At 40.6% G+C, this 13233-nt stretch overlaps 1 protein-coding gene across 1 annotated transcript in view; it reads right to left on the bottom strand.

Moving 5' to 3' along the window:
- Nucleotides 1–13233, bottom strand: part of BANK1 (B cell scaffold protein with ankyrin repeats 1) — a gene marked incomplete at its 5' end in the record, with an annotated part of 276016 nt that overhangs the window by 220165 nt on the left and 42618 nt on the right. The window contains one exon of the mRNA XM_082653833.1: nucleotides 8800–8954. Coding sequence (XP_082509959.1) covers nucleotides 8800–8954 — 155 coding nt within the window. The remainder of the gene's footprint in view (nucleotides 1–8799; nucleotides 8955–13233) is intronic.

Raw genomic sequence — 13233 nt, 5'->3', positions numbered from 1 at the left:
CTCACCTCATCCCTGTGTGTGAGGTTCTATCTGAGGGTGATGAGCATCAGTTCACAGACCTCCAAGGAATGTAATTCAGTTGCTAACCAAATCCTTTTTTTTTCCAAATCCCTTTCCTTTACCAGAACTTGGTGTATTTATCTATATATGAGAGGACTGAACAGGTTTAGCTTTAAGACCTCTTATAATTTAATTATGGTGAATTGTTTTAAATGTCTAATACAGTTGACGCTTGAACAACATAGGAGCACCGACCCTATGCACAGTGGAAAATCCATGTATAATTGATATTAGACCCTCCGCAATTCAACCAACTACAGATCATTTTGTACTGGGGTATTTACTATTGAGAAAACTCCATGTTTAAGTGGACCTATGAAGTCCAAAACCCCTGTTCAAAACAAATACTGTATGCTAACACATATATATGGAATCTAAAAAAAAAAAAAAAAAATGGTTCTAAAGAACCTAGGGGCAGGGCAGGAATAAAGATGCAGACGTAGAGAATGGACTTGAGGACACGGGGAGGGGGAAGGGTAAGCTGGGATGAAGTAAGAGAGTAGCATGGACATATATACACTACCAAATGTAAAACAGATAGCTAGTGGGAAGCAGCCGCATAGCACAGGGAGATCAGCTCGGTGCTTTGTGACCACCTAGAGGGGTGGGATAGGGAGGGTGGGAGGGAGATGCAAGAGGGAGGAGATATGGGGATCTATGTATATGTATAGCTGATTCACTCTGTTATAAAGCAGAAACTAACATACCATTGTAAAGCAATTATACTCCAACAAAGATGTTAAAAAAACAAAATCCATGTTTAAGTGGACCGATGCAGTTCAAAACCCCTGTTGTTCAAAGGTCAAGTGTAGTTTTAATCTTACCTAATAGAGGTTCTCTGGTTACTCTCTACGATGAGTATCAGTGAAGGCTATTGAGTTGACAACGGTTATAAATCTAAAAATTTCAAGATTTTATTAAGGTGGAAAAGCTAAATCTATATATGTAATATATAAAGGGTTACTGAAAACCTTTTGAAAACAATCCAGAAAGAAAATTAAGGATAAGAAGATTAGAATTAATATAGAAAAAAAGAAGGAATAAACACTTATTGAGCATCTATTTTATACTAGGAATTATGCTTTTTATATAAAGCCATTTCCTTTAATCCTAACCAAAACAAACACACACATACATATACACACAAACATACACACATACCCCAAAATCAAAATGGAAGGCTATCATTTTTCTCTTTTACAAATAGGGTAACTAATACAGAGAGTTACATTCTGAAGATCAACCAGAACTATCTAAATTTAAAATCTGTACTACTCTTTACATCTTGCTGTTTAACCCTTCAAAATAACTAAAATGAAATATATTTTTATGATTATCTCAGATATCACCTTTTAAAGACTTTCTTCAAAGTCAAACTAAATTTCAGTCCTTCACAAAATAAACAGAAACCTCATTTACATGCTCTTATAAAATTGTGTTTACCCAAAAGTCATTAATTTCAAAGTTCTCTTATTAAATATTATCTCCCTAAGCATAAATCCCACCAATAAAACTTACATTTTTAAAGCTCTGAAAAAAAGTGTTTCTACAAATATGCTGATGTTAAAAAAATCATTTCAGGGCTTCCCTGGTGGCGCAGTGGTTGAGAGTCCACCTGCCGATGCAGGGGACACGGGTTCGTGCCCCGGTCCGGGAAGATCCCACACGCCTCAGAGCGGCTGGGCCCGTGAGCCATGGCCGCTGAGCCTGCGCGTCCGGTGCCTGTGCTCCGCAATGGGAGAGGCCACGACAGGGAGAGGCCCGCGTACCGCAAAAAAAAAAAAAAAAAATCATTTCAGCTGATACACATCCACTTCAGGCATTTCTCCATCGGAGTCTACCACTCTCCAATATTTGTCCACAGATTATTTTGAACTAAATTTCTCCACACCGAGTAAATTGCTCATCGAGAAAAGATCCGTAATTCCACCTATTGCTCTGGCCTCACACACCCTGCATGTCGGAAACACTTCTCTGTTTCTTTGCTTGTGCCCCACACACACTGCTTCCTCCTCTTCACAGGACCTCACTGCCAGCGCAGTTCTTCAGCTCCTCTAATGCTCACATCTCACTCCTTACTCTGAAGCTTTAATGACTTCCCACTTCACTTTGGCTCAGATCCCCAAGATCCTCGGCTTCAAACTTCTTCGGAGTTCTCTTCCCTAGTACGTCTCTTCTTGTATAACTTTGACCTCTCGCTTTCCAAACTTAGTGGGCCTTAGCATCCTCTCCCTGTGTTTATTCACCTAGAGAACTCATTCTCATTCACGAGGGCTCACACAGGCTGCTTCTTATGCAACAGATTCTCTACCTAATAGAGGGTAGGACTCCACCTTTCAACCATTTCCAGAGAAGAGTTCTCAACAAAAGACAAGCATACAGACCACCCCCAAGGAGGCACTGACACCTCATTTGTACCGGGACCAGCTTCATGGGCATGTAACCTCTGCAGCTTCACAGGCCCTGCACTTGGAGAGCGCTGCACTTGTCTTAATGTTCTGCTGTTGCAGCTTGAAATGCTTAATAATTTGAACAGAAGTCCCTACCTTTTCATTTTGCACTGGGACCTGCTAATTAGGTAGCTGTTCCTGTTTGTACATACGTTGGCATGCCCTTGAGTTCCTCCTCTCCCTCCATGTCCCCATATGTATCCTCTCCATTGAGGTCCAACTCAGCTTTCGCGCACAACTTCCGAAGGAATCATGAAACATTTCGCACCTGTACTCCTCATTTGACCCTTTCTAAGCCACGCCCTCTGGTCTTAATACGCTTTTCATGCCTGTGTCTAGGCTTCCCAGATAGATTTTAAACATCCTGAAGCTATTTTTATTTTTTCATATCGTTGCGGCATCTTGTAAGAATTAGGTACATAGGAGATAATCTGTATATATTTTTCAATTCAGATAGAATACCTCTATAAAAATATAACATTTTGGGGGCTTCCCTGGTGGCACAGTGGTTGAGAGTCCTCCTGCCGATGCAGGGGACACGGGTTCATGCCCCGGTCCGGGAAGATCCCACATACCGCAGAGTGGCTAGGCCCGTGAGCCATGGCCGCTGAGCCTGCGCGTCTGGAGCCTGTGCTCCGCAATGGGAGAGGCCACGGCAGTGAGAGGCCCGCGTACCGCAAAAAAAAAGACTTTTTTTACATTGAGCAAGCTCTACTCCTTATCCCCCTCAGGACTCACGGCTTCATCTGCTTCCTGCATCTCCATGCACGAAGGGGGGCTTTGGAGGAGGGAAGGCCTGCACTCGTCCAGCCCTGTCCTTAATTATTATGGGCATCTTAATTAAAGATATAATTATCTGGGCACATTGAATTCAATGGAGGAAATATGAGGACACTCAAATGGTCATAAATTTAGTGTTACCGGTTATGAAGCTGTTACTTTGCTCTCAATCTTTCTGACTTCTCTGTTTATCCCTTATTTGGCTCTGACCATTCAGAAAGAGAAAGAGTTATAATAATTATCACTTCCAGACTCTACAGATTCGCTGCAATGGTCACAACCCTTGAGACTTCACCAAAAGGGCTGGAACTTTGTCTACAATACAACACAGGTAGTGGAGTTTCTAGACTGTCAGGATGGGTGTCTTTAGGCTTTAATGAATTATTAAGTACCGGTAACAAAGGATTTTGATCTTAGTGGATCATATCCGCTTACTACTGTGACTTGCACACAGACAAATGGCTCTTTTCATATTCATAATTAATAGGCACTAGCTCTACAAGCACAGGTGCATGGGCCTCATTAAGCCAGCGCTGTGCAAGTCCCTGCAGCTGACCCTGATCTGACCCGTGACAGCAGAGCAAGGATTAGGTTATGGCAATGGTTCCAAATTTGGCTGTTAATTCTCACCTTCAGAATCACCTGGGAAGCTTTTAAAACTCCCAATCTCCAGGCCATAACTCAGACCATTTACATCGGAATCTCTGGGGGTAGAATTCAGACATTATTACTTTTCTTTTTCTTTTTTGTGGTACGTGGGCCTCTCACTGTTGTGGCCTCTCCCGTTGCAGAGCACAGGCTCCGGACGCGCAGGCTCAGCGGCCATGGCTCACGGGCCCAGCCGCTCTGCAGCATGTGGGATCTTCCCAGACTGGGGCATGAACCTGGGTCCCCTGCATCGGCAGGGGGACTCTCAACCACTGCGCCACCAGGGAAGCCCAGACATTATTATTTTTTAAAACCTCCCCTAGTAATCTCTATATGCTGCTTAGTTTGAGAACCACGTGGTTACAGGGAAAAAATATCTTTTGTCATCGTAAAACCTTATCTCGAAAGGGGTAATACTTCACAACACAGACATTTTAGGCATTGATACACATAATAATCTTTTGCTGCTTTAACTGTATTTTTCAATTAAATCACAGGACTTGACTTTAAGTTAAGGTTGGCTACCAAGGACTAGTGTGTAACTTGGTGTCAGAAATAAGTGGGCAGTGCTGTTAGCTTCTGTGTATTGTTTTAAACTGGATTCAGTGCCAGGGAGTGAAGAGGTAGGAGCTAATCTCTGAAGTTTTTGTAGTTTGCCTGTGGGCCCTTCTACAAGTCACACCCCTTTATATATTCTCAGAGTTTCGCTAGAGTCACTGGTTATATAATCTGTGGTCTATACAGATTTAGGTTTGGAGTCTCATATTATGGTTGCAGCCACAAAGCTAAACACCAGTAAAGGTCAAATAAAATGAAGGTCTTTATTAGGGAATACGCCACGTTCTAGGATTCAGATAGAAAAATGACAATGAAATTAATATAGATCCAAACGCTGATAAGCCCCCTTAAAAGGCCTTTTCTGGTTATGCTAGAACTTTAAGAACTAAATTTGCTCAAGAAATCAACAAGTGACCAGACTACTTTTAAAAGCATATTTCAGTCTTATCGGAACAGTAGCAGTGGGAGAATAACATAAATATAAAGAAATATCAGTTAATTATACCAAAGGAAGTAAAGAGGTTTGGGGTGGAGAAAAGCTGCGACTGCAGCAGATTCTATCAAAAGGAAGGGAGAATGACATTGAAGTCCTGCCTACACAGGTAAAACAAGATAGAAAAAATAAGCTCACTCTTGACTGCCCTTTAGGACTGTGCTACTGAAGAAGCAATAGAGAGGCCATTCCTGACCCGTGACTGGGGCTCAGAGAAATCACAGGAGAGGCAAGAGGCATCTGGGAGCAAACCGCAGTACTTCCGAGAGGGCCATTGAGGAAAACATTCATAGGCTCTCTCTTAAAGATTCAGGCCAAATCTATTTAAAAAAAATCCAGTGACTGAATCACTTTTTAGAGATGATGCAGCTGTAACAAGTGATCATAGAACAACTGGCAGGACCGCAGACAAGCCTCTGAAGAAGAGCACTGCCTCCTTGATGCCATTACTAGGTGATTTGAAAGTGACCTATTATTAAGAGGCATGAATGTACTTCCTATCCTCTGGGGCAGGATTTATCCTTGGCAGTACTGACATGTTTGAACCAGAGAAGTCATTGCTGTGGGGACTGCCCTGTGCACTGCAGATGTTTAGCAGCATCCCTGGCTTCTACCCACCAGATGCCGGTAGCAACCCCCCAGTTATGACAACAAACCTGACTGCAGACTTTGCCAAATATCCCCTTGGGAGAGACAGTCAAATCAGTCCCAGATAAGAACCACTGCTCTGAGGGAATCTGCCTGAGAAATTAATAAAATTAGGACTTTGGAGTAAATACACAGCAAAGGGAAAAGAAGCTAGCAGATAATAGACCAGGTCCGGTTCTGGTTTAGATGTTATTCCAATGGAAGAACGCCTCCCAGGTGGATTATTCATGACGGAAAAAAACTGGATAAGATTCATTTGAACAATGGATGTGCTTACTATTAGCAGGCTTAGAATTCACTGATTTCATACCTCTCGTGATCAATTACCCTATACAAGACAAAATCAGGAAGAATATGCTAGAAAAGCAAATATCCTGGCCCACACCAACCAAAAAAAAAAAAAAAGCTTAACACATACTAAAGTAGAACAAATATTGCTAATCCTAGAAAAGAGGCAAAATTAAGCAGCAGAATTAAACTGTTAAAACTCATTTAGGTATTTCTTAAAAGGATAGGGAATAACTTACATAAACAGAACACTGCAGGCACATCTTCACTAGTGCATGAAAAAAAACTGTTGAAGAAAAAAACCTTTTTTCTGCTATTTTTGAAGGGGCACAAAATTTCAAGGTCCAGGAAATCCGAAATCCATGGAAAGGAACAATGCTGGGAAAGATGACTCAGCAGAGGGATCAATACTGCCAGGCTCCTGGGGTCAAAAGCAACAGCAGCCTTACCTGTTGCCTCAGTTAAACTATCTACTTATGCTGCTTCTCCAGAGCAGAGGAGGGAACAGGGAGAGCTCTTCTCCAGGAGCAGGTCCGCAGACCCAAGCAGTTCTGCAGCAAGAGGCAACAGGTGAGACTAAAACTAATTCTCTGGCCATCAGAGAGAATGGAGATGATGCCATTAGATTGAACCAGTCAACTCAGCACCAGCATGCTGGAAACATAAAACCATAAGGGGAAATCCATAGATTTTGAAGATACTGGGTGGGAAAGAGGCACATCTCAAATATGACCTGGTGACTGGCAAGGATAGTCTTGTAAATTTCTAGATTTTTATACCATGGCAGGGAAGTCTCAAAATATCACTTCCAGAGAAAGAAGGTCATATCCTTAAGCGGACTCTACTTACCCAGTAATTCAAAGACTTCTCAGAAATGTTCACAGGTTGTGCCTTCAGACAATTGGCATAGACTGAACGTTATCCTGGCAAATCTGAAACATGATTTTCACTCATTTGGATACAAATAATCTTTCCTGTGGTGCTTGGAAATTGGGACTTGGATTCAGACTATACTAAGATCTAGGTTCTGAGAACACAAGGTTTTGACTGGGATAACTACTTTTGGTCCAGGGATTTGTTTATTTAAATTTTTTAATGTGTAGGTCTGATGCTAAAATAATCTTATATGACCTTTCAACTCTTAGAACTGTTTAAAAAGTGGGGTACCAGGCTTCCCTGGTGGCGCATTGGTTGAGAGTCTGCCTGCCGATGCAGGGGACACGGGTTCGTGCCCCGGTCCAGGAAGATCCTACATGCCGCGGAGAGGCTGGGCCCGTGAGCCATGACCGCTGAGCCTGCGCGTCTGGAGCCTGTGCTCCGCAACGGGAGAGGCCACAACAGTGAGAGGCCCGCGTACCACAAAAAAAAAAAAAAAGTGGGGTACCCAAGAGAGATTTGGAATTGAAATAATTTAACTGCAGAGGGTCTGAAAGAATTGTATCCATGTCAGTAAAAGCCCACAGTTCTGTTACTGAAAGAATCTTCATCCTGCTCAGCCATCTGAGTGAGCTATCTCTGCTTGGAGGGCAGTGGGGTTTAAGTTTTGGATTTCGATTTCTCTGCAATTTAATAATGGAAAGGTTTTATACTGTTCAAATTTTACTCTTGCAGATATTTTTGAAAGCAGCTATTTAGACTCATTGCATAATTCCTGGTGAGCAATTTTTAGTTCCAGAGGGGTTTTTTTTTCTTTTTTTGCTTTGACTTTCCCTACTTGAGAACAGTTCTAATTTCCATTTTATAGTCTCTTCTATTTATTTCCATCTCTTCCATTATTTCTGACTCAATAGGAGCCACTGGTTCTGCTTGTTTGGCCTGATCTCCCCTCCTCAAGTAGGTTGCAATTGTTCTTTGCCTGATCCTCTATCTCAGTTGCCTCAAACCTGTACAGTTTCATTTCCTGGGGTCTTTAAGGGAGTGTCAAAGAAGTTTTTGTTCCTCTGGAACCGATAACATAATAAAACGGCGATTCTCCTGTTTGGGGATGGGGTCTGGAGGTGAGGGAATTAAGCTTTCCCAAACTGCACAGAACGGTCTGCTTCTCCCAGGGCTGCTGGTATCATCAGGATCAGGGGATTCTCTTCCAAAATATGCCTCCCAGTAAGCAGACAAGTGCAGCTCCTGTCACATTAACCTACTGGCGTCCACCTGAAGGACCCTCTCATGCAGCTCTCAAGGTCGTCCTGTATCTTTTGCTCTTCCTGGTCAAGCACACCATAGACACTGAGGACCAGCATCTTTTTATTGTCTGGAGATCACGAAGCCCAAGTTTTGGTCAAGCGCTAGCAGTAGGCTTATTTTAGTGGCTCAGTCCAATGAAGACTTAGAAGGAAGAAATGTTGGCAACATGTGTTCATATAGTCACCTCCTGAGAAATCCACTCCCTCTAACATTATACTTTTATTCCCCAAAGGACCAGCTCTTCTAGCTCTCTGATAGTTCCACTTCATAATGTAGGCCTTTGATATATGTTTTATAATTTAAAAATCAGTGGCCATTAAAAAATAAGTATTTTCAAATTCTATTCAAGAATGTAATTCCTTTTATGAAAATAAAATCCTTGATCTGGTTAATATGAATCCAACTTTCTTTTAAATAGCTTGATATATATAGCAATTGTAAATCTGTTTGTAACACCATCAAGTAACATTTAATAAAATGATGCTTTCATATATGTTTCAATACTTTATTATTCAACAAATATGTATCAAATGCCTACTACCAGATATTGTTCTGGGTTCTGAGGACATTGCCATGAACAGAGTAGACAAAAATGCCTCTATGTTGTAGCTTGTAGTGTTAGTTACATTCTAGTGAAATGCAGTATCCCTTAAAATAATGCAGTCACTTAAATAACAAGGTGTCTTTACTGACCTCACATGGAATCTCAGCGGGAAGCACCACTGCCTGTGATATGGTGCTTCTTGAAGCTTCTGATAATTCTTCAATTTCCTTTCTCTCACTTATTTGCCCAGAATGTTCCACTCTTAGGTCTGTTGGAATAATGACCTCAAGGTAGTCCTCAGAACCTAGAAGAAAGTTCATGAATGTAGATTACAATATAGCTAAGGCCATATTATTTCCTCCATTGCTATAAAAACTAATTGTTAAACAACTGATTTATTTATAATTGCTAAACAATTAATATGTGGGACAACCAAACTGAGTTTAAGACAGCTAAAGTAAATGAACCAATGTTAATAATTAAAATAATGCTTCATAAGTTAACTAGTATTATAACCGTAAGCTACTAAACTAAATCAAATACATAATATTTTCATCCACTAGTTAAGTATTTTCCCCAAAAAAATCCAACCACCATTTAATATTGTCTCTTAATATTAAAACAATAAATCTGAAAAACATGAAGCTATTTCTTTTCAATGCCTATAATTAAGAAAATTTATTCATTTTAAATCAGAACAATTATTTACCCTTCACATATATTTCTAATTTTAAAAACAAAAAGCATAACTAGGAGACAATCACTAAATAAACTAGTATTTCTATGAAACACTAGTTTAATAGTGAAATATTAGTGTTCATCAAAATGTTAATGTGTTCTGTGAAAAAAGTGTCCTGAATTAAATAAGTTGGGTTTCTTTATGGCAGTATTACTAAGAACACTAAAATATGCTAATGTGAATTTTGAATCTCAAAGAAGGGAAAAAAGTATTTGATTTTTAAAACATTTAACAGTTATTAACTTAGCATCGTCTCAATCATTAAGACACTTTTCTCTATTGAAGAAGAGTTGTGTTAAGAGAGATGGATAATACTTTTATTACTCAATGTTTCAAAGCCCAGAGCATTTTATTAGGGCACAGAACCAATATGACTGGAACCAAGGCTCTCACCACTAGAGACTCTCACAACTGTCAACTTAGGCCAACCTCAAATGTATCTCTCAAATCCTCAAAGAAGGGAATTGGAGAAAAGGAAGACAGCTCCTGACAGCTAGATACTGGCCTGATACCGTGTGAAGGCCTTGGTGTTGCTAGAAGGTGGCCTCCTGTTCTCCTACGGAACATCAACCAATTTTGCAGAACATCCCCATCGGACAAGGCCACCTGTCACCATGATGGCTCAAGTCAGAGATCAGACCACTTTGTAATCATGTCTGAATCCAGGCAAAAACATGAACGCTGTCCAAACCACAAAATAACCAAACATCCTGAATCCTGGCTCCTGTGAATGATGTTGCTTCTTTACCAATTCCAGTCTCAGCCTCTTTTCACTTCTCTTGCCTTCCAGGTAGGGTAACCAGCTCCTCCCAGTCTGCTTGGGATATTTTTGGTTTGGGCACTGAAAACGCTGTGTCCCAGAAACCCCCTCAGTTTCAAGTATACTGGTATAGCTGGTTACCCTGCTTCTCAATTAGTTGTTAATACACGAAACCATAAAATTACATGTGCTTTTTGACAGCAAGCAAACTATAGCAAAGCCCTACTTCCAGGAACCCTTCCTCAAATCATTTAATGCAAAAAAAAAGCACCTGGGATTTCCAGATTCTCCCAGTACTAGTCTTGCTTGAAATGAAATGAGAAACAGCCTTTATTTCTCTAACAATTTTAAACACTTCCATAAGCAGTCTCATTCTCTCTCTCTCTCACTCTCTCTTTCTCTCTCATACACACACACACACACACACACACACACACACACACACACACACACACACACACCAAATTAGTGAAAGGTTGTATAGAACTGGCTCAATCACTTTGTGAACTGAAGAAAGAACAAGGAAACTGATTTCATTTTATATATCTTAAAAGGCGTAAGTTGTTCCACTGCAGCAGTATCTAGGATGTTTTCTGCTAATTCATCTGTGGTATTAGGTTAAGAAGAGCTATTTTCTTTACCCTGAGGACATAATCATGGATGTACAAAAGATTTACCTCTATGAATGTTCACAGAAGCACTGTTTATAATGCAGAAAACTGGGAGCAGTTGAAGCAATAAGGGGCCAGATGAAAAATGTGTAATGTGATAAACGATACTGTCACTAATTAAAATTCCATCAAAGAATATTTAACAACAAGGAACAAGTTTATGATATAAGTGAAAAAAATCAAGTTACAAAATTGTCAATTTTGTAGGTTCCCATTTTAGTAAAATAAGAAGTATAGGACTTCCTGCAGGTTCCATATTTAAGGAGCTTTGGAAGTTGCCACTCCAACCTAACAAACAAAAAGTTGAACAGACTAAAAAAATCAACAACTTTTCTTTGATTCTTAAGAGAGGCGTGGACACAGCACAAACTGCTGCCCCCAAGGCTGGAGAGACAGGCAGGTGGATAGAGAGTCTCAGCTTACCAGAGCAGAAACTCAGGAGTGGAAACGGCCCCAGCAGCCAGTGCCAGGGTAGAGAAACCTGAACCGTAATTGACAAATTGCTGGACTCTCAATGAGGACAAGTCTAAGAGTTAAAAACTCCAGGGGAATTCAGCCAAAAGGTGGGGGGAACACAATATTTTGAAATTTACCTCTAGGAGCTTGATAAGATTCCCACAGCAAATACTGGGGAACATGCCCTCCTGCTTCAATGGAACCGAAAACATCTTTAAATACTCCAGCACACTCTGTTCTTCTTAACAAGGCCTGCCCTGGGTGGAAACTAGTTAATCAGAGCCAAATCTGCTGGGGTATTACCACATTCTAATCGACCAGAGGAAGAGAAATACCCAACTGCAGCCCACTGGAATAATCCTCTCTCACCTAAAGGGGAGAAAAAAACCTGAGAAACTCTTGTGAGGTCCACAGTCCAGAGGCATAGGCTCACTAAAGGACTGAAACCTAATCACAGAACTCTAGAAAGCCTCCTCTCCACCACACCTCACCACCACATTATTAAAGGCTTATTTACAGCAGTTCTTTTTATAGAGTATATTATGTATAGTCATCAAGAAAAATTACAAGGCATACCAAAAGGTAGAAAACACAAATTGAAGAGACCAGAGAAAGCACTAGAATCAGACATGGCAGGGATGTTGGAACTATCAGACTGGGAATTTAAAACAACTCTGATTAGAATGCTAAGGGCTATAATGTGGCATGGACATATATACACTACCAAATGTAAAATAGATAGCTAGTGGGAAGCAGCCGCATGGCACAGGGAGATCAGCTCAGTGCTTTGTGTCCACCTAGAGGGGTGGGATAGGGAGGGTGGGAGGGAGATGCAAGAGGGAGGAGATATGGGGATATATGTTTATGTATAGCTTATTCACTTTGTTATACAGCAGAAACTAACATATCATTGTAAAGCGATTATACTCCAATAAAGATGTTTAAAAAAAAAAAAATTAGGGCTTCCCTGGTGGCGCAGTGGTTGAGAGTCCGCCTGCCGATGCAGGGGACGCGGGTTCGTGCCCCGGTCCGGGAAGATCCCATAGGCCGCGGAGCGGCTGGGCCCGTGAGCCATGGCCGCTGAGCCTGCGTGTCTGGAGCCTGTGCTCCGCAATGGGAGAGGCCACAACAGTGAGAGGCCCGCAAAAAATAATAATAAAAAATAATAATAATAAAAAATTAGACAGAATGCAAGAACAGATAGGCAATGTAAGCACAGAGATGGAAATCCTAAGAGCCATAAGAAAGTGCTAGAGATTAAAAACACTGTAACAGAAACAGAGAATGTCTTTGATGGATTTATTAGTAAAGACTGGACATGACTGAGGAAAGAATCTCTGAGCTAGAGGATATATCAATAGAATCCTGGAAAACTGAAGAGCAAAGAGAACAAAGACTAAAGAAAAAAATTGACAGAATATCCGAGGACTGTGGGACAACTATGAAAAGTGTAACATATACATAATGGGAATACCAGAAGTAGAAGAAAGAGAGAAAGGAACAGAAGAAATATTTCAAAAAATAATGACTGAGAATTTCCCCAAATTAATGTCAGACACTAAATCACAGATCCAGGAAGTTCAGAGAACACCAACTAGGAAAATTCCCCCCCCCCCAAAATGGGATATACCTAGGGATATCATCTTCAAACTGCAGAAAATCAAAAACAAACAAAATTTGAGAAAAAGCTAGAGGAAAAAAATCCTTACCTATATAGGAACAAAGATAAGAATTATATCTGACTTATCCTCAGAAACCATGCAAGCAAGAGAGTGGAGTGAAATACTTAAAAGTATAAGAGAAATAAACCACCCACCCAGAATTCTGTACTCTGTGAAATTATCTTTTAAAGCTGAAGGAAAAATAGAGATTTTCTCAAACAAATATTGAGATAATTTATTATCAGTGGACCTGCCTGAAAGAAAAAAGAAGTTCTTTAGTGAGAAGAAAAATAATA

Source organism: Grampus griseus (genome assembly GCF_964374135.1).
Source record: "Grampus griseus genome assembly, chromosome: 4".
Taxonomy (NCBI): domain Eukaryota; kingdom Metazoa; phylum Chordata; class Mammalia; order Artiodactyla; family Delphinidae; genus Grampus; species Grampus griseus.
Note: the sequence above shows the minus strand (reverse complement) of the source record. Positions and strands in the feature narration are given on the sequence as shown.